At 31.0% G+C, this 22,289-nt stretch overlaps 1 protein-coding gene across 1 annotated transcript; it reads right to left on the bottom strand.

The window, feature by feature from the left end:
* Positions 1-457: 457 nt before the first annotated feature.
* Positions 458-21,022, bottom strand: HELRODRAFT_120046 (hypothetical protein; the record flags this gene model as incomplete). The annotated part of the gene is made up of 5 exons (XM_009013325.1): positions 458-574; positions 809-895; positions 2,143-2,266; positions 12,982-13,103; positions 20,810-21,022. Coding segments are annotated over 5 exons (663 nt in total), but the record flags the coding sequence as incomplete, so codon positions are not given.
* Between the last annotated feature and the right edge of the window lie 1,267 nt (positions 21,023-22,289).

Genomic DNA, 22,289 nt, shown 5'->3' with positions numbered 1-22,289 from the left:
TATATTGAAGCAAGGTTGGAAGTTAATACGCCTTTTCAAATAATTTTATGGAATATTTTTAAATCAGACAGCAAATTTTGATACATAGTTGTTTGAGTAGATTTTTAAACACATAAAACTTGTTAATAAAGTTAAAATGCCACAGTTTTTCTACTGAAATTTATTCTGACAAAAATTGATGTGAGAAATTGTACAAAATATAGTCAACTTCATTAATTTCCAATCATTAGTCTCATGGTCATCATATGCACTCATAACAAATTTATGAATATTTCCTAATCTAGAATAACAATAATGGTGTGGCATAAAATAATACACAAACAGAAATGGCGTGAAATAAGATACAGACTTGGTGTGAAAAATGACGCAAGCAAAAATGGTTTACAATAAATGAGATTGCAAAATGAGATTGCTTAAAACAAACAGAGATGGCATTAAACAATACGCAAGCCTACCTCCTGGCCACCATGCTTCCTCTCATGGCCATGACGTTCCAGAGCTCTCTGCAGATGCCGACGTAAGCAAAGATCATGACTGAAAGTGGAATGATGAGAACAAGCACCAGCATCCAGATCTGAAAAACATACGCTGGAATCACCAAACATATGCAAACAAACCATAGTTCTAGATGAAGTCAAGAAATTTTTGGCTTAGATTTGAAAAAATCAAAAAGCGTCATGATTAATGATTTTTATAATGACAATAACAAAACTTATTGTTTCATATATTCCAAAACGCCGCAATATTGTAAAAAAAAATAATTAACTTAACATTTAATCACCATACAATTATTTTGACACAAACAAACTTCAAAGAAGCGTTCGACAGCTTTCGACGGCCACATCTTGACGCACCAGAACAGATCGCCATCCTCACCTACTGCCCTCAACGACTGCTTGCCAAAAATTGTTTTTTTATGCTCTGAAGCTTTGAATTTTTAGTAATATTGTTGAATTGAAGCGATTGTATGAACTGACTGACTATTCACCGAAACTGATCTTGTTGGTAAATTTTTTAAAAAGATTATAATCATTCATTAATTGTCTACAATAATAATAAATAAATATTGAATTAAAAAATGAATAAAATAGTTATCATATGTTTATCATAGGGTGCTCAAATTGTCACTCCATCTTATATTCACGACCCATCATTTCACGCACGCAGCCAACCGTATCTCGAGTAGCAAATCGACGAATAGTATATATGTAATACCAAACACATACCTCCAACTACGGCCATCGCAACATTTGAACCAGAGATTGAAAATCGTCTCGATGAAAAATTGTTGGATCGACATGAATCACTAACTGTATTTTTAATAGCTTCTTTTTCATTCTAAAATATGAATTTTTTTCAACAGTTTGGGTTTTATGGTATTTGGCCTCGGCTTTGGCCGACAAAGTGAATCGGCTATTCAGTCTCTTTGCAAATTCATTATTTGGTGTATCTTTATGATAAACAAGTTCAAAATAAAATCATTGGACGAAAACTTCAACCATGCCAGTTTGAGTCATGCTTGGACATGAAAACAGAAACAGGAAATAAAAAAAACTCATAAGTGGGGCTAAACCTCATAATAAGAATGTTTTTTTATGATTCTAGTCAGAAGATCAGTTGCAAACTAGCGGATAATAAAGTTTCAAGCAGTAAACAACAACAATGTGTTCAGTTCCTTATCATGCTTTGAAAAGAACTGCCAAGATGAAGAAGAGTGGCAGGATTGAACATTGATTGCATCAAGAAAAATTTGAAAGCTTGCTTCATTTCAATTTAATTTCAATTTTCGTCATGTTCATTTGAACCGCTTAGTGTACCTTCATATACGCCTATAAAAACTTTGTTAAATAAATGAAATTTACGAACTTTTTCAATATTTTCAGCTCAAATCAAGTATATCAGAAAAAAGTTAATAAAATTTTCTCAAACTTACAGTCTATGCCAAATAATCGATAGATCAGATTTTAAGACTTCGGAGAGCCATCAAATAAATAACTCTTGTTATCTTTTGATCCCCCAAAAATTGCAAAACTCTACCGTTACCAAAATTTTAAAATTTTATTAATGTACCCAGATGCCCACATTTTGCTTTCTAAGAATACGAGCAATGAAGTCAGAAGCAGCAAATTGAAAAAGAACTACCTGTCCATATAAAATGGGTGTGGCAAGAATAGTTGACAGTAGCCAAACGAAGCAGACCATCTTCTTCGCCCTGTGATGAGTGCAGTTGAATCTGGACTGCATAGGTCTGAGTATGGCATAGTACCTTAAGATTTTGAGGAAGTGCTAACAAATTAGGGTCTGTTATGTAACAATTTCAATTCATCTAATTTTATCATTCAATTATATTTCAATGGCAATAAAAATGTTTTAATTTAAACCAACATGAAAATAAATTTTTTCAACTTTTCTTCCGCACTCTCAAATAAATTTTGAAACTTTGAAAATTTCTTACTATATGGAATTTTTATTATTTCGTAGAACTGAATAAAACTAGGAACCATACACAGGAGTCTTTCCAATCATTTACAAGCCGCCCAGCGCCTTTCCGCTCTAATTATTTTTTATTTATACTTTTGTTTATGTTCATGATAATTTAACGAATTTGTTTACATTCCTTTGATGAAAAGATCCGTTAACGCCACAATTTATTGTCAACCTAGATGGCAGCTTTGGAAATAAGACGACCCATGAATTTCAAGTGCTTTTGTTTAAAGCAAAATAAATTTTCTCCCATGTAAACTTTATTAAAACACACTAAAGAAAGAATATGTGCAAGTTTTGAAAGAACAGAAACCCTAGAGGAATACAAATTGGATCACTGAGGAGATAGATTTTTTATTTGAAATAAGTTTAATCAAAAAGTGGAAATTCCAGAAGCCACATGGAAAATTATTTGTAGGAACAAATTTGAGCATTCAATTTTTTTGTTTTAGCAAAATTATTTTAAATTTCCACACAACTGTGATCAGATAATTATTTTATAAAATTATTTTTAAGTTTGTTACCTTTTAAAATTAAATAGTCAAAAAAATTATTTTTCTCGTTTGAACGTGTGCACTTGCAAAAGTTGTTTTAATTTTTGCATTTTTCCAGCTGATTAAAAAAACATGATTAGGTTTATTGAAGAACAACATGTCAGATATGTTGGAAACTTATTTGTGTACTTATAAAAATAATGCATATAATTGGGCATGCGATGGGACTGCAGAGTCATCAGGTATTCATTCTAATGTTCCTCCTCTAGAACTTTCCTGATACAATCAACTTTTTTTGCATTTTTTCTGGGAAAGTTTTATATTTTAACAAAAATTAAATTATAAATGAACTGTTTTAAAACGTGTTTTTCATAGTAATTTACCTTTTATAAAAAAATCAGCAGACATGCATCAACAAACAAACTTCAAACAAGCAAAAAACGCAAACAAAACCACGCTGATATAGAACAACTCAAACAAAACGATGCGAATATCAAAATTTACAAAAATGCCAACAAAAAAATTGCTAACAGAAAAACAAGCACACTGGCAAAAAGTTAAACAAACAACCGGGACAATACACAAATGATAATTCGACATTTGAACTAGAGACCGCCGACCATCTGGCAGTATTCAATCAGTTGTGAAGGTGCTAGTCATTTCGCCATTATCGTAATAGCTGCAACCAGTGCAACCGTATTAAGAAATGAGGCAGCATAAAAAATTAAAGAACAAATGACTGTCACGTTTTATTGATGCCGCTATTTATCGAACGCACAAGCACCACACTGACTAATGCACTCAAGTCGATCAATTCACGAAAAATACAGCAATTGTTCCCATAAAATAGCTTCGAAAAGTGAAAGTGAAAACGTGAAACACCTAGTTGTATAAAAAAAACACCAAAAACTCGATATAAATTTGATTTTATATTTCGACAAACTTTATTTTGGTATACTTAATAAGGGATTTTTATAAACGTGAGTTCAATTTCGGAGACACTTTTTAAAATCACGATTTGTAAGTTTGATTTATTTAGTTAATTTTTTTCTCAAAAAAGCAGGGTCCCGAGTTGATATTTCAAATTAAATAATACTTAATCTTTCAAAAACATTAAACCAGCGTTGAAAGGATAACAGTTTGAAGACCCAAGCAACAATAGTCCAACAACGTTCGAATACATATGTATATGAGATGCATGCAACAAATTATACCCACGCGGGATGTCGTTTATTAATGTGTGTGTTAATACATTCAGCTTGATTGCATTATTTTCCTTATTTTGTTTGTGAGTTGGTATGTTGTGTGGAAGTTTTATTTAGTTTGTAGGTTCATCAAATACATACTTGCTTGTTTGTTAGTTTGCTACGGTAAATCACGCAATATGTATCAAAGTTAGTGACTTGTTTGCAGATTGTCGGAGTCGGAGATTTCGGTTGAAGTTGGAGTCGAAGTTGGTCGGAGTCGGATATTTTGGCTTGAGTTAGAGTGATTTTACTAAGATAAACAATTACATTGACTGTGTCTTAGTGTTTTTAAAATACTTTTTTCAGTTGAAGAATTTTTTATTTCGTAATGATAAGGTGAAATTATCATGCAAAATTGGAATTTTTTTCAATACGTTTGGAAACATAAAAATAAAATAATCTTATTAGATAAGCAATTACATTTACCGTTTTTAGGGGTTTTTAAAGTATATTTTAGTAGTGATAATAAGATAAAATTATGATGAAAAGTTGAAAAATTATTCTGGAAATCGGAACCCGGAGTCAGAGTTGGAGTAAGACTTTTTGATGGGCCGAAGTCCTAGTCGTATATTTTTCATCCGACTCCTAAACACTGCTTGTTTGAAATCTCGTCTTCACACTACAATCACAGTGTAGGTACATTTTTCATTGAGGGCCAATCTGTTTTGAAGTGATAGGCGTCTGCGGTTTCTGAACATTCTTTGAATGAAATTGTTAAATGATATTCAACTGTATTTCGCTATAATTTTGTACATGTGAATTAATTTTAATAATAAAAAAAACACAATATACTCCTATAGAAAATATATAAAATAAAAAAAAATACAAATAATAGATAAAAGAAAACTACTTCAGGAACAAATAAAAGATGAAAATGAAAAACACGTCATAAATGGAATATTAATGAAGAGAGAAAAAGAGGGAGAGGAAGAGAGAGAAAGAGGAATAGAAAGAAAAAAATAGAAAAGAGAGAAAGAGAGAAAATGAAGCAGTGCTTATAAATTCTCTCCCCGTTGATATGTTTAATTTGTTTATACACCAGCGTTGCTTGTAACAGGACGTTACGTGGGAGCGATGCTTGATTGCACGTGGTTGCGTTTGTGGGCTTTAAAAAGTCTGCCAGCATGAGCTTGTTTATAAGCAGCTCGTATATAATACCTTTTCACCATATACTTGTGCAACATCAATAGTCATATCCAGCTATCAATACACACGCATTCACCCCTTACCTCCTCTGAATCAAACACTTTTTTGTAGTAACTTCTAAACAACAATGATAAAACTACAAATTTATTACTTTTAACAAAAAATAATGAATTTTTGTAACATTTTGTGCCAATAAACTAGAAGTGACTACGATATTTTTGATGTTTTTCATCACTCACGCTCTCCAATTAACAACAGCAACCACAACCTAAAACCATCAAACGTCTAATTCATTTCAGGTTAGAATCTCATGTTCTTCGAATGCTCAACCGCTGGGCAACTGCTGTCCTGCCACTTTCAATTCGAATTATTCATTAATCACTTATGATACACAACGTCGGTCATAATCACCAAACATTAATTTAACACAAGTAGAAAATTGTTGAGAGAAATTCTTAAACTCATTAGAAGTTACTTTTTACCTACATAAACACCGTTTCACGTGAAAAATGTCGAGAAATTTTGTGTGATGAGTAAAAAACAAAAGTCACCGGTCATCAGCATAATTTTGGTGACACTAGTTGAAATTTTGGTAGTTTTCAACCGCAGTTAAATTTCGGCATCCCCCGACAACGTTTTCTAGATCCATCCCTGATCGTCCAACAGTTTTTAAACATTAGTTTTTGAGCATTTTAAATTCGCAGTGGCAACATAAGTTGTAATATTTTTTGTTTCTTCTGCAATTTATTAAACACAACTGGCTTATTCCTTTTTTTGTTAATTCTGCATTTCATTTTATTTGAGACTTGCTTGTGTGCTTCACCTTCTGAACTATTTTTATAGTAACTTCTAGTATGGTAGGGTAGAGCTGGGTAACTTCAACTTCAGTTGAGGCAAAACTCCTACCCCTTTTAAAATAATATTGACATAATTTAGCGCTAGATTATTTTTTTCAGATTGATAGACAACATACCGAACTCTTAGTTTTGATATTTTATTGTTTTTGCAGAGTCGAGGTGACTTTTAATGTATTTTCTCGGTTTTTACTGTAAATTGACTATAAATATGGTAATAAATTATAGCGAATAATAAAAATTTTATTTTGTTTGATTGTATGAAATATAAATAGTAGGATCTTCATAATAAATTTAAATTAATTGAACGCAATATTAAATATCTTATATCACCCAAAAAATATTTTAGTGGATCAATGGAGGTAAAACGCCCATACTGTATGAGGCAAAATGCTTTTTAAATGAATTTATATAACTATAGAAAATTTATTATATAATGACGCCAGACTATAGTTGTTTTGTTTTCAATAAAAATATTTTTTATACAGTTAAACAGTTAAACTTTTAAGTGAATAATGTGCGTTACTTTTTGCCAATAAAACTTTAAAATATTCTTGAAATCATTTGGTATAGTTGTTTAACTTTTATTACATTATTAATTATTAAAGGCGTTTTTCTTCTGTACTTGGGCCTCTTACCTCACCTATGGGGTAAAAAGTCCATATTTGTTGGTTTATTGTATTTGTCACTGCAGCTCAGAAATAGATCCTAATAAGCCTCATACATTTTATTTTGATCACCGACTGATTAATTAAGTCGTAAAGCAAAAATATAAAAAATTGTAATGAATGTTTTTTATCTAGAGCCAACTTCTTAAAAACTGGAAGTGCTGCCCCACTCTTCTCTATAAAATTCTCTTTTATCTTTATCTCCGACGTGTTAAATTAGTATACACGTGTGCTTGAGTAATAAAATGTTTAAAAATTTGAATGCGTACGTGCGTGTATCTGTGTATATATGTGCAAGAGCTTTTAAATTTCCCCCGAATGCTTTTGAATTTGTTTTTTTTTTCCTAACAAAGTTTTTTTTTATCCAATTTCTCTTTAATGGCTTTCTTGAAACCAATTTCACGCAAATGAATTACCGGCAAAGATTTTTTCGACTTATCAGTTTAAAAAAAGCAATCTGTTTGATTTAACATGAAATAAAAATTGTAAATAATCGTAAATATAGAGCAATAATTTTATAATCCCGAACCGTGCGTAGTAAAAATAAGATGACCAGGGTTGAAAGGTGCGACGTTCTAAGGGGCTGTGTTGCCAAACAATTTTTATTCACCTTTTGTTCATGTTCTTTTTTTCTATAGCAAGTCATGAATGAGAAGCAGTAAATTCTGTAAAAATTCAGAGAAGCAGATAATTTAACTTGATTATTTTGTCGTCTCTAGAGGTTTAACGTCATTTCAATATTCTTCTTTTACTTACAGTGTTTTTTGTTTTGTTTTATAACTTTGACTAAACTAAAAAATTTTGTTTTGCTTTACAGAAAAATTGATTAACATATATACACCTGATCTTAGGTTTCAAATTTGCAAAAACTTTATTTATTGAGGAATGTATATTGTTATTCTACGCGTGTGAGTGAAATTCTGCGAATCTTTTGAGGTTGTTTGTTGGATTGAAGGAAAAACATTCATGAAGTTTCACAAACAATTTAAACTTATTTATTCCTATTTTGAAGCTAAAATTATTCTCTTCTTAAAACTATTTTTTATTTTCCAACCTTTTCAAATTTTATCAAACAGATTTTTAAATGAAAATGTTTCTCCATTAACGGTTCGTATAAAAGAAAAAAAAAGAAGAAAATCTCAGCTACAAAAGTTCTAAAAACTTTTGCTCTACAATTTTTACAAATTAGATTTGCATAAAAAATATCGGCTGCCATCAGATGGATGTAGTTTAGCAAAAATAACCATCTAAGCGTGACCTTGTACTGTGTTTCGTGATAAAACAAACTTGATGCATAATTTCAACAGTCATTGTGATTATTTGTAGAATGTGTTTCTATATGGAGAAATTAAATGGCCTAAAAATACAACCGAGTTTGAAAAATAATTACACATTGAATTTTAATTAAATGATGAAAACACTTTTAAAAACAAAATTTATATATGTTTAAAATCACACATGTTATATAAATCAGATAAAAATTTTTGATGAACCATAGAATAAACGATGAAGAAGAAGTGTAGGGCAAATTGCTTTAACAAAATATGCTAAAATATAATGGGCGCCATTTGAAAATTTGTTTCGGTGATGCAATTGCTTGAGGGCTGTAAAACAAAAGTTAGCATTTTTTTCTTCGTAAAGAATTCTTATTTCGTAAAGAATTAATGAAGTTTAGTTGTGATAGTGTAAAAAATCATAAAATATTTTATGTTTTCTGAATTATTAATTACATAGAAGCTGCTTCTAAATGTTTCGCCATTTTGTGTGAAGTTTCCGAAAAAGCCTGCCTTTCCTGAAATTAGGCTAAAAATGCGATTATAATTTCAAACACATATGACTAAACAGAACTAAATATCCAATGTTAATATCAGATCCAGAGGCGTAGCCAGTTTAATCACATTTTTTATTATATTAACAATTAAAATTTCAATGGAACATTGTATTTAAAGATGAAACATAAATATACAAATTGTAACATATGACTCAGTTACTGTCAAAGATAATTTACATAGTTTACTCTTGTGAAAATTTTGTCTGCCTCATTTTGGCGCCCCCTGTACTTGGCGCCCGGGGACATAAGTACCCCCCCAGTTACGCCTCTGATCAGCTCATAAAATAAACTCTTCATCAAAGTTTCGTTTGTAAAATTTATTCATGAAAAATCCTCATGAAAAAAAAACACAAAAAGGAGTTAAACTCATAATTAATGTAGTAGGTACCCTTTAAAAATAATGTTCAACCTCACATAGAACCACGAGTACTAACGAAGTTGAGATCAAACATAACACAAATAAATCACAATCAAGTCAAACAGTTATGGCTAGTATGTAATGAATAGAATAATATTAAAATAAATATTATTAATTAAACTGTAGTTTAATTAATAAATGTTTATAATGTATACAGGACACTGTATACAAAACACTGTATACATTATAAACAATTGTGAAAATGTCGACAGACAACATCAATTTAAAAACCAGTACAGTGAAACATAAAAATTTTCAACTAACATTAAAAAACAGATTTTTAACTAGTCTATCATTAAATAAAATAGCCCAAAAATTCATTGACGTAGATGCATAGACATTGCATATTAATATATAGGTACACAGGCTTAAATAAAACTTAAAATTTTTTCTAGCTCACATTATAAATTCAAAACTTTCAATCTAAAATAGTTATACCCTATATGTCAAAAAATCACCACCAATCACAGACTTCCTGGCACGTCTTCAAATAGGCTGTTTGTGTCTTGTCGATTCCTCTGAAACTAAGAACGTAATAGGCTTGTAACATGTTTTAAGATTTAGTAAACTGTGAATCCTCTGATCTCATTCCAATTAAATCAAATTTTTTCAATCAAGTTCATGTTTCTCTTTTCCCCAATTATTGTAAGCTCTCACAAAGGTCTTGTGGGTAAGTTGTTTCCACATTATATTCCTAAATACTGCTCAAGAAATTATGACTTTCACCACATGGCTGAAAATGTGGGATATAAAAAAGTAAGCCCAATTGCAGGAATGTTTTTTTTAAATTTAGGTAACTTGAGACAACAACACTCATTTGGTTGAATTTTTCACATTTTGATCTACATTTCGAAATTGGACAGCAAATTCAATTTTTGAGACCATCCACAACCAAAAAAAAGAAGGAAGAATTTCAATTTGGACGACGCTTCAAAATTTTTGTTAACACGAAACATTTATTTATTATCATGTATTCAAATAATATATTCGATTTTTTATTTTAATTTTATTCTTTATTTAATTTTTATTAAATTTTTTATAGTTTTTTTGTTAATTTTTGCTCATATTTGTTAATTGTTTTGAAATTTGGTTGTTATTATTATTTAGTTGAATGTAGGCCTGAATATAACCTGCACTCAAAATTCACTTCCCTAAGCTAAGATGTACAGATGTAGGGTAACGTGGGGCAAAACGCCGCATGGGGTAAAAACCTAAATTCAGTTTGCACGAAATTTGTTTAAGACCAAAAGTTTTTCAATTAATTTTTTCAAATTAGAACGTACCCTTATTATTTTGAATATAAAACCACGCCGTTTCTCCACTTTTTTTTTCTGTTTCAGAGTTTTATATAATTTGCGAGTGAAAAATTGGTCGTGTTATAAATTTTGTGTTTGGGTTTTTAATTAATTTCTTGATAATAAGATCGTTATTTGTGAAGAAAAGAGGTTTTTTATGAAGAAAAATCATTTTCGCATATACAAAAGTAACTTTTAATCGGTTGGAACAATTTTTTGTATTTTTAAATTAAATTTATTCTTAACATTGTCTATGGGGGTAAAACGCCTCTGTGATTTAGGGGCAAGAGGCCCAATTTACATTTATTGAACTATTTAACAAATTTCAGATATTTGTATGTAGGCAGCTATCCTTGTAGTTAATTGTTGAAATGTATTGAAATTTTTGTTTTATGTGTAAATTAATTTCATGTATTTTAATTTTTAAAGGTATAAAATGGTCAGAAATTATGTAAGAAAATCTACACGATGCTCAATTTATGATGGTAAAAGTTGGAAAAAAGCCTTGGATGCTCTAACCAATGGCCAGTTATTTAGTAAAGTTATCAGAGAATATGGAGTTCCTGCAAGAACTTTAAGAAGACATCAAAAAGCCATGACAACATCTCCGGTAACTATAAAGCTTAGTCGGTTGTCAAGCGATCTAAAGATTTGACTCCTTGTGGGACATGTTCATAAATTTTTTGTAATGATTTCACAGGATTTCAATGAATAAAATGCTAAAAATGTAACATTTGGCATCATAATTCCTGTATAGGGCTGGAAGAAGACTATCGTAGAACTTTTATTTGTATCAATTGGGACAATAATTAACAATAAAAATAAAATTTTTATTTTCTTTTTATCCAATTTTTATTTTATGTACAATAAAACTGTTAACATTTTTTTACATTTACAGTAATTTATGGGAAAGAGCTTTTATCGAAAAAAATGATTGTTATTTAACTTTTTTTTAATCTTTTCATTTGCCAATGTTTGTTAAGAGTTGTAATGTAGGCCTAGTTACGCTTTTTTAACCGTCCCAACTTGTTTGCTTGGTAGCTATAAATAATTCATACTATAATTTGAATTGCAGAGTCACAAAACTATAAACTTCCTTTGTGTAAATTACAATTAACAGTTTGTATTTATTTTTGTAGTCAAGCAATGTATTTTTAGCAGTTGAATCGCGAATAAATTTTGAACAAAATTGAAATGATTTCGCAATAAAGTCATTTATAATTATTTTAATAAAACGTCCATTTTTTGTCTGAAAGAACATTTATTACTAATATAAAAGTCTGTTCCAGTTCTCGTATGTGAGCATAATTTATGGTTATTTTACCATTAATTTGTGTTGTTTTTTTGTTAATTTTTCCCATATAACATCATATGTATTTTTTGTATCAATCTTTTTTATTTTTATTCTTTGTTACTCCATCATTTTTATTTGATATAATTTCGTTAAGTTTGAAGCGGATTTATGACTTTTTATCGTCATCGTCATTTTCAATTTCGTAAGAAGAAACATCAAAACAACATGAAAACCATTGTCGCACAGTATACACGCTACGTGCATATGCATCAATTTGGTTTCTTTGTTTAGCTTTCAAACAGGGTGAAAGCTGGGTTGCGTGATACTGAGGCGAGTGACAGATGTGGATGGCGTCGAGGGGTATTTCGGTTTCACCATAGGTAGCCAAGCGGCAACCCCCGATCTCGGGGAAAATGTCGTCTAAACGTGTGTTGTTGTTTGTTGTTGTTAGCTTTCAAATGGATTAGGAGTTTGATGCTTGCCGTAATTATTTTCTTCTTATTTATTTTCACTTGACTTTACATTCCTCTTTTAATTTTATGTTTTGAATTAATTTGGTTTTTATTTGCTGAAAAAGTATATTGCTTTTTGTTAAACATTACATTCAAAATACAATAAAAAAAAGTAAATACACATATTAAAAAATGTTCAATTGCACGAATTAATAATTTGTTCTTAAAAAATCGTTTCACCGGGATCGAAAGTGAAACAAAAAGTTTAAAAAATGGAAAATACATTTAAATTTAATTCAAATCAGTATTGGGAGCATGTACATACATGCAACGAAGAACAGATGAAATCTGCATTTAAAATCGGAATTTTTACAGACTGAGGCTTATGAATAGATTCATGAGTTTTGGTATTCTTTTTTGCTTTCTTTCAAATAAAACTTTCAAAATAAATCTTCTAGAAAACCTGCCGCTCTGTAGCTGTCAAGCGCATTAACCAAAAAACCGCCTTTGTAATAATAAAACAATTTTTTTTAAACATTCTCGTTAGCAATAACAATAATTTAACTTTACTATTTAGCATAAAACATGTCGTAGTGAAGTGAGCTTAAAATATTTTATGGAAAATTGATAAAATTGTCAACGATCATGATTTCGCATACTTTCCAAGATTACAGAAAAAAATTTATCCAAAACCGAAATATAAAAAAATGAATCAACAGATAAAAAATCAACTTAAAACAGCTAAAAAGAATTTTAATAAAAATTTTTTAAAAACCACACGACAACCTACCTACCTACCTCTCAATGCTGATGGTCGTCAGTGTGAGCACGGAGCAGATGACGGACACATTTTGTATATAGTGCACGAGTTTGCACAGAACCACACCCAGGTCCCACGTGAAAGTGAACCATTTCGCTAACTGAATAAATCGTCATTACAATTGGACAATCAATTTATTGTCAATACTATTATATTATTATTATTATTATTATTAGTAGTAGTAGTAGTTGTTGTAGTAGTAGTAGTAGCAGTAGTAGCAGCAGCAGTAGTAGTTGTAGTAGTAGTAGTAGTAGTAGTAGTAGTAGTAGTAATAGTAGAAGTAGTAGTCGTAGTAGTAGTAGTAGTAGTAGCAGCAGCAGCAGTAGTAGTAGTAGTAGTAGCAGTAGTTCATCCAAAAAAACAAAAGAAGAACATGATATCTAAGCCGGTATTGAGATATCGAAATAACGAATGGAATAATAATGAAATCGTGTAATTTCATGAGAAAATGAGGAAAAGAGATTAATTTACTCTCCTACCTGTCTCTCTTTTTCAATTATTTACTCATCTTCTCTTGATCTATCGTTGTTTTTAACAGGTTTATTCCATGAAGCGTGAGACGAAGCATGGAAGAGAATTCCATATAAAAAAATAAAATTCTAAATAATATGGAACCCATTAACTTTTTCATTCATAGAACGTATGATTAAATATTTGAAGTAAAAAAGTAAGTCAAATTATTAAAATATCACATCCGTTTTCTTAGTATTTTAGTTCATAGTTTGGTGTTTGGCTAAAGGGTTTAAAGGTTAAAGGTCAATTTCACTCTTCCAAAGTTCAGAGGATTCAACAGAGCGCACAAACATCGTATATGAATACATGCTAAACGACGCATCACACACGAAGCATGTGATAGGCGAGAAACTTTTTTTTCGAAACAGGTTACATCGAAACAGCAGCTGGCGACCTTAACCATTAGATCATCACGCCGCCCTGAATGATTATGTGGAGTAATGAAACAGATGAACGTTTAAAGGAATAAAGTGAATTATGAATTAATAACATGCATTTTTATGAACATTAAAATGTACTTGGATATTAATAAACAAATGATGGAATGAACAAAAAGAACTAATAAAATGGTTACTGAATGGGATAAAATGAATGATTACATTGTATTTGAAATTCGGATTGCCAAAAATTTATTGTGCATTGGAACAGCAGTTTTTAAGTGAATGATTTAAAAAATATAAAAAACGGATCATAAAAAATGGATAAATTTTTAAAAACGAGGTAGAAAATGAGAAATTGAATTATTAATGAGGATTAATGAATAAAGTAAATGGGTAATAAAAAAAAGTAAAAAAAAATCTGGTGAACAGCAGGCATTTTAGAGTACGAAATTATGGTTCATGTAACTATTAATTAATTAATTAATTAATTTCTAATAAATTACTAATTACACTACACTAAACGTTATTGTCTCTAAAAAAATTAATGCTTGAAACTATTGAAATAAGTCTACAACGACGTCAGAAAGGGTATCAGCTTGTTTTTTTAAATTTAACAGCGTTTAAAATGCAATCACAAAGAAACTAATTTTAATGATCTGTCGTTAGACAAATTTTTCCAACTCCATATACAAAACATTTTATTTCCCTCCAAACCTGCCCACCCATTCGATCAAAAACCTAAAACATTCGGAGTTTAATATCAATACACTTGAAGATTTAGATAATTGTGCTTTGAAAATTTTAAATAATCACTGGCTAATGACATTTGGTCTGGTCAATTTCAGAACAGTTCAGTCAATTAGGTCCTACCGTCATCGTGTGCCATCTAGCGCGTCAGATACGCAGATTGAACTCAATTTCATGCTCATCTCATTCCTCTTCCTCCTTCAATTTATTATTTATATCGAGTGGCGAGCATCGTTCGTTTTCTGCACATATTGCAGTTCGTATTTTATTTCATTTCCGATTTATAATAAAACTTCATGTTTTATAAAATTAATCAAACTGTATCCAATATTTATTATTATTATCCTTATTATTGTTATTATTATTACCATTATTATTACTATCATTAATATCTGTAGAGCATTTATGTAGCGCTTTTTAGCGAAAAGTTTCTCACAAGCGTTGCAGATATTAAAACGAAATGAAAGAAAAAGTGTCATTGAAGCGTCATCTTCTTCCTTCATAAGCAGTTGTGGGATCCAAAAAGTGTTACTGATTGTTTTTGTCAAATATCCAACCACCCCTGACTAGAGCAGTTCTTTGATGCACGCATCTGAACATTTGGCATTGACAGACACACACACACACACACACACACACACACACACACACACACACACACACACAGTCGAAACGATGTAGAGTAGATAGTTTTCTCTCTAATGAACAAATAACTTATTTACCAAGTCACTAACTAGTCATGTAGTCAAGTAATTAATTATTTAATTAATTAATTCATTTATTTAACTGTTTTTGAATCATTATTTTATCTTCCACACCGTTATAACCATGTTATTCGATACGATCCAGTTATCATTTTAGAATCTTTTCTCGCCTGTTGCAACAGTTCATGCGTTTGTCAGATTCTGATTTTTCAAACAAAAAAATACAAAAAAACTAACAGTCAGTGATCCCCATCCCCATTTTAAGAGTGGTTGCAACATTCTCAGGAAGCATTCATTAAAAGATACAAAACGGCGTACCATTTTCTGAGAAAACTACAAGGTTACGACTTTCTTAATTATTGTGAGGTGAAGGTCATTAGTAGCAGGAAGGTCATGGCGTAAATTAATTTTCCTTGGCAGGCCAGCACCTGAAAATGTTGAGAAACTCTTCGTTGAAGTACTTATGCATCTTTTGAGTTTTATTTCACATCAATAAAAAAAATTGATGTTTCTGATATGGGCTGATGATTGTTATAACTTGCGTTCATAATGTAATGTTATGTTTTGTGTTGTTATGCTACGTTATGTTATGGTATGTTGTGTTGTGTTGTGCTATACATTCAATATTTCAAAAAAAATATAGTAATTTGATAAATGAGAACACTTGTTTTTAAGTTACAGAGTGAAAGGTAGAAAAACGTAAGAAAACAGTTGACAACATCAAAATTTTAATCTTGACACTTTAATCAAACTTCACAAAGACATTCGTCAAATAAGAGCTTAAATTAAATAGCCTGCAAAACGGTGTAGATAATTTTTACAAAAATAGCAACTTTTTCAACAGCTATTATAGATGTGATTTTTGAAATAACAGATAAAATATCAAATTTTATATTCATGATCCTCGTACAAAACTCGTTAGCAATGCAGGCAAATTGCATGGAAAGAAAGCTTTGAAAAATCTAATGAATGGAACGCATCATTCCACGATGACAATAATCCTTTTCCATTCTTACGCTTCCTTCCTGTCGTTTACAATTATTTTCAGTTTTAATGATGTGAAGTTTTATATACTTAAGAGAGACAATTTTATAAAAAAAAATTTATATTTATTACGAAAACAAATTTAAATTTATATTATTATAATAATTTATTATAATAACTCGAAATTTTTATGTAACATAACTTTTGTTTCTATATTATACTTTAATATCTTACACACACACTATACAGCTTTCATTCGAACATTAGAAGTAAGAGAGTGAGAACCTCGAAGGCGTGACCAATCGCCTTCTTTTAGAGCATTATTTTCGCTTGCACGGTTGACTGGGCATAGAATTAATGATGAGGCCTTATTTTTTGATGTTAACTTATCGCTGATCATATTTTGGTCGGCAAATAAATTGGGGAGTGAGTTATCATCAACACGTCGAGGCGTGCTCATATGGGAGTTTGTATCTCTACGTCTCACGTATGCTATGTAGGATTTTGTACTATCTTAAAAATATTGCGACATTGTACAAGAACGCAGCATTTTATATAGGAGAGTCTGAAACAAAAGATAACGTACAACTTGTAATAATAAAATAATATCTTCTTTTAAAAATCTTAGAAATGTGTTGAAGTGGTTAGTAATTGAATGAAAGTGTCATAGCAAGATGCATCGGAAAACGTGATAATTCCATCGTCAAAACTCTTTTTTATTTACCATTCATCAGTGAGATTTTTTTAATTGAACTTACAAGAGAATTTAATTTAATTTCCATGATTGTCACTTCTCAAATTCTTATTTTGGTATGTGTGCCTAAAAACCTTCATCGCCTTGTGGACGGTGAACAACACGTGTATGCTGCTGTGCCACGTCGTTCATTAAAATAATTTTGTTCATTATAATAACTATATATATATTTGCCCGTGGATCTGAGAAAATTCAACGACGCTAGCCGAAACTTTTGAAACATCATTTGTCTAAGAACCAAGAGCGAAAAAATAGAAAATTTCTTGATTACGCGTCAGCTAGCATTACGTTCAATGAGGCGCGGTCTTGGATATGTACAGTCTATTGACAACACACTCAGGATGTAATTGTGTGTGTAAAGTGGAAATATTTGTTGTCAAGAACGCCAATGCCAACCGGTGCCGTCAACAGCTTTGCTACATGGTTTAAAACTCATCTCAGTTTCCATATCGTTATATTTCTAACAGTTAAAATCATTGAAATATTTTTAACGCTTGCACAAATAATTTTTCATTCTTGCTTATAAAAACTTTATCACAAATTATTTTAAAAGATGTCCATTAATTTTGGCTCAAAACATTCATTAGATTAATCCTTAGCAGCAAAATTGGGCATTTCAACATTTTAACGCATGTTTATTAAACTTTCTTGTTTGCACGTTTTGCTGAAATTGAACGAATTATGTTGTCCAATTTCGTAAAACGATATTTTAAAACATTTTTTATTTGAAAATGTATCAATTTATCTTGATTTAAATTTTTGTTTTACTTTGATGTGATAATACTTTTGAAAAAATTTTTAATTCTTTCAAAAAAAATAATAAATTCAGCTCAAGGAGCCAAAATGAAAGTACCCAAAACAAAATTAAGTTTGAGAAACATTAAATAAAAAAATGTTATCTTTATCTTATTTTATCTTTTTTCAAAACTTTTCATTCACCAGCGAAGGAAATGAGTTTGAAAAAATTTGCTGAAAATAAACATCAGCTGGAAATCTCAAAATGAGAATCTGGCATTTGAAAATGTTTATCAGCGTTCTTCGTAATGCGTTTGTAAAACGACTTTTCAAAATTCCTATTTCAATTAAAATTTTTTAATATTTCATTCATCATACCAATTTTTTCAAGCTTACAATAAAATTTTGTATGTTAGTATTTTTGTTGCATTGCACTTTTTGTATTTTTAAAGTTCAATCTGGGAAAATGTCAATTTACAGTTTAAAAAAAAATAAAAACAAATTTTTAAAATGAGGCAGGAATTTAACTGAAAATTTAAAAAAAAATCATTCAAGCATACATGAATTAACAGTTTAAAAAAACAAGATGAAAAAATTAAAAGAAGATAGTGAATATAAACTGAACATCGTGATCGGACAGAGGTGGACAGTCATTCATTCTTCATTCTGATGTTTGCGCTTAATAAGATCGCCGATCAGAGATTCAGTCCAACGCAATCCTTAGAATACAAATAAGCGTGGAATTAATTCATCATTCGTGCTGCGGTCTGCAGAGATTTACGGTGATTAGGTTATCGTCTGATGAATGAGCAGAAAAATATTAACGAGGTCTATTGTCTTGTTGCATATGCTTATGGTGGTCATGAGTGTTGGATGTCGTGAATGTGCTTCTGCAGCTAATTCAAGCTTTTGCATAGCTGTATGTTCACATATGAAAAACGTGGCAAACTAGCCTTTTATTAAATATAGTGGTCTAAGATTTTTTTTAAATGTGATTGATATTCGAAATTATAAAATTTCCGTTCATGTCATGTGTTTTTTCACTGGTTCAATTGCTACAGAAAAATCACACAATTATTGTGAAAATTTGGAATGGTTTAAATGAAGACATTGGGAATGCTATTAGTGTGAATGAATTTGAAACAAAAATTTACGTCTTCTTAGAAAAATTTCTTTTGAAGTATAATTGGATTTTTTTGATTGGTAGCCTAAATAATTATTTACTTGGTTTTTTTTATGAATCAGTGCTTATTGCAACACTGAAGTTAGTTTTATTTTTTGATATTGGCATAATGACTTTTTATTTTTCGCCAATTTTTATTACACATATGTTGTGTTAAGTCATAATATATTATAAACAATATATTTGCACACGTGTATAAGCATTTCATCATTTCGTTAAACCATAAGCAATGAAGGATTCATAGTAGTCTCACTGGCTGTCTTAATGAAAACAGTGAGTGGCATTTTTCAATGCCGAAAATTCGACTGTCATCTGTATAAAAATGTACCATGATCGGATGTTTGAGCACGACAGCGCGTGTATATGTAGGGCAGTTATTAGAGTTAACCTCCTCCCCGAGATATTATAAACGAGCCCATCAAACAAAAATCCACACACACACACACACACACACACACACACATCCTGAATCTACCATAGGATATATATATACATGCATGTTTATTGGTGACACATAGAAATTTACATGTACGTGTTTGTACGTATAAAAATACAATGAGTGTATGTGACACAAATATCCGTGCCCTGCTTCGTCTTATAAATCAGAAAAGACCATGCCAGGTAGAAATAAAGAGAAGAAACAGGCTCGTAAACAAGCTGCCACAACCCCGCGAGTTCTTGTTATAAATGATATCTACCAATGCACATTTTGCCTATGCAGGTCGCGAGAATAAAACATGAATGGCGTGCACACATTTATAATCCTTGATTTCAATATATTTATTTATTTACTACATTTATTTTTAATATATTCACACGTGTTCAATACAACCGTATGCTGCAGACATGCCGCGAGATGCTTCCAGATTTGAGCTAACGAACGAACAATGGAGATGCTAGAACGTTTAGAAATGAAAGTTATTCTCTTCTGTAAAATATGCAATGAAGTCGGAACGGTCGATGTTTTTGAGTGGTGTCTCTGAGCACATCATGGGCATGGGCATATTCATAACACGTCTACTGCTGAGAATAAAATTATCATTTGCCATTTTTGACAAATGGCAACCTCGAGACGCTATAATATACCGCATCCGTTTGGATATATAGCCTTTATAGGATACTCGGCTCCAACATTATTTCAAAACCTATTTTTAACAAAAATTTGTAAGCTCGAGATTTTGTTTGCAAAGTTACGAAGTTGTATAACAGCATGTTAAATATAATGGAATGACATCAATTCACACAAGCATTCGACGGTTGAACGATATGAAAATGAATCGTACGTACGGTGAGTGAAAAGGTCTTTAAGCGCAATTGCTATTACTGTCCTTTATTAATGAAATTTCATCATGGCGTTGCTTAATAAATTTTGTATTTCATGATAGTATTTTTTGTGCTTTTTGGCATGGTTAAATTAATTTTAAATAAATTTAATATAATGGTTGCCTACCTAATTGTGTGGTTGCATATATCTGTGGATAGGCCACTCTTTGCTAAAAATACGCTAATATATTAGCATTCCTTTCATATCCACAATTAAAAATCGCGGTTATGTTTACTCATATTTAAGATGTATATTTTTTAAGCATGAACATTTCATTGAATTTTTTGATATTTTTAAAAACCTTATTTCTAGTTGAACAAGTTCATTTATGCAACAAAAAATGCATAAATATAAACAGAAAGAAAAAAATCTGAACAAAATCGGATGTATAAAAAATATGCTAACAAATTCCAAAATAAGATTTCTACACAATTAAATTTGGATTTTCTCGAAAGACTCAGTTGAACGAAATGATAACTCACCTTGATAGGAACGCAGGCGAAGACGAGTAACAGATCGGCAGAAGCAAGAGACAGCAGGAAAACATTAGTCACCGACCTCATCTTTTTGAATTTCAAAATGCAGATGATCACCAAACTATTTCCGACACTTCCAGCTAAAAATGTGAGCCCGTATACAATTGACACAATGATAGTTTCAATATGATTGGTCTCGTTTAAATCATCGTCGTCGTCACCCAGGTAGACCGCATCGTTGTCCTCATATTCTGCAGTGGCGGATGGCTCTTCGTTCGACTCGTCAGAATAAACCAGCTGACGTTTGTTGATTTTGTGTTTTTGAAAAGTATTCGACTTTGTCTTGCTCTCTGCTGCAGAGATATCTACATTACTCAATGAAAAGTCTGCAAAAACATTTTCTTCCGTCCTACTTTTGTTAGCATTTTTTTCAATTAAATTCTTGTTTGAACTGTCAAAAGTCACATTTAATAGTGGAGAAATAATAGTTTGAGGCAGTGGTGGTGACGTTGGGTGTGACGATGATGACGATGATGATGATGATGACGATGATGATGACGATGATGATGATGATGATGACGATGATGATGATGATGACTCGGATGCTACATCCAATGATTGTAGATTTGGAAATAAAGATGAAGATCCCTCATATTTGTTTCTACTTTTTTTTTTATTTTTAGCCATATCTATTTTGGAATGATTGTCGGTTGAAGATGCTAGGCCCGCGACGTTTAAATAATTCGAAGAAGTTAACGGGGATTTTGAAAATGGTGATGGTAGTGATGAGAATGTTGATGACGGTACTGACAATGATGTTGATGATGGTAGTGATGAGAATGTTGATGGTGGTGGTGATGATGATGCTAATGGTGGTAGTGGTAGTCGGGGAGACGGCTGCAAATTCGATGCTGCTACTGAAGATGATAACAACAGCATTAATAATGACAATAACGGCATAAACAATGGTGAAGATGATGATGATGGATAAGATGATGATGAGGAGGAAGAAGATGATGATGATGGAGAAGATGATGAGGAGGAGGAAGAAGATGATGATGGTGTTGATGATGTCGTTGGCGTTTCTGAGTTCCATGTCGAAATTGTAAACGGATTTATTGATATGGATGACGTCATTTTTCTGAGCATCTGAGTCGCGCTTTTTGACAGTAAATGTAAATGATGTTAAAGTTCTAAAACTGATATATGCTGATATGTGTATATATATATATATATTTGTGTGTGTGTGTGTGATGTGTGTTTTACTGCTTTACATATTATATTGTCAATCATCTACTACATTTGGCTTTGATTATTCTTGTCACTATTACAGATACACAGCCATATTATCGCATTATTATCGTGACATTAAATATCTTGATTTAACATGATGATGATGATGATGATGATGATGACGACGATGATGACGATGATGATGGTGGAGATTAAGGTAATAGTGGTAGTGAGGATGATGGTAGTTGTGGTG

Source organism: Helobdella robusta (genome assembly GCF_000326865.2).
Source record: "Helobdella robusta unplaced genomic scaffold HELROscaffold_117, whole genome shotgun sequence".
NCBI classification, from domain to species: Eukaryota; Metazoa; Annelida; class Clitellata; order Rhynchobdellida; family Glossiphoniidae; genus Helobdella; species Helobdella robusta.
Note: the sequence above shows the minus strand (reverse complement) of the source record. Positions and strands in the feature narration are given on the sequence as shown.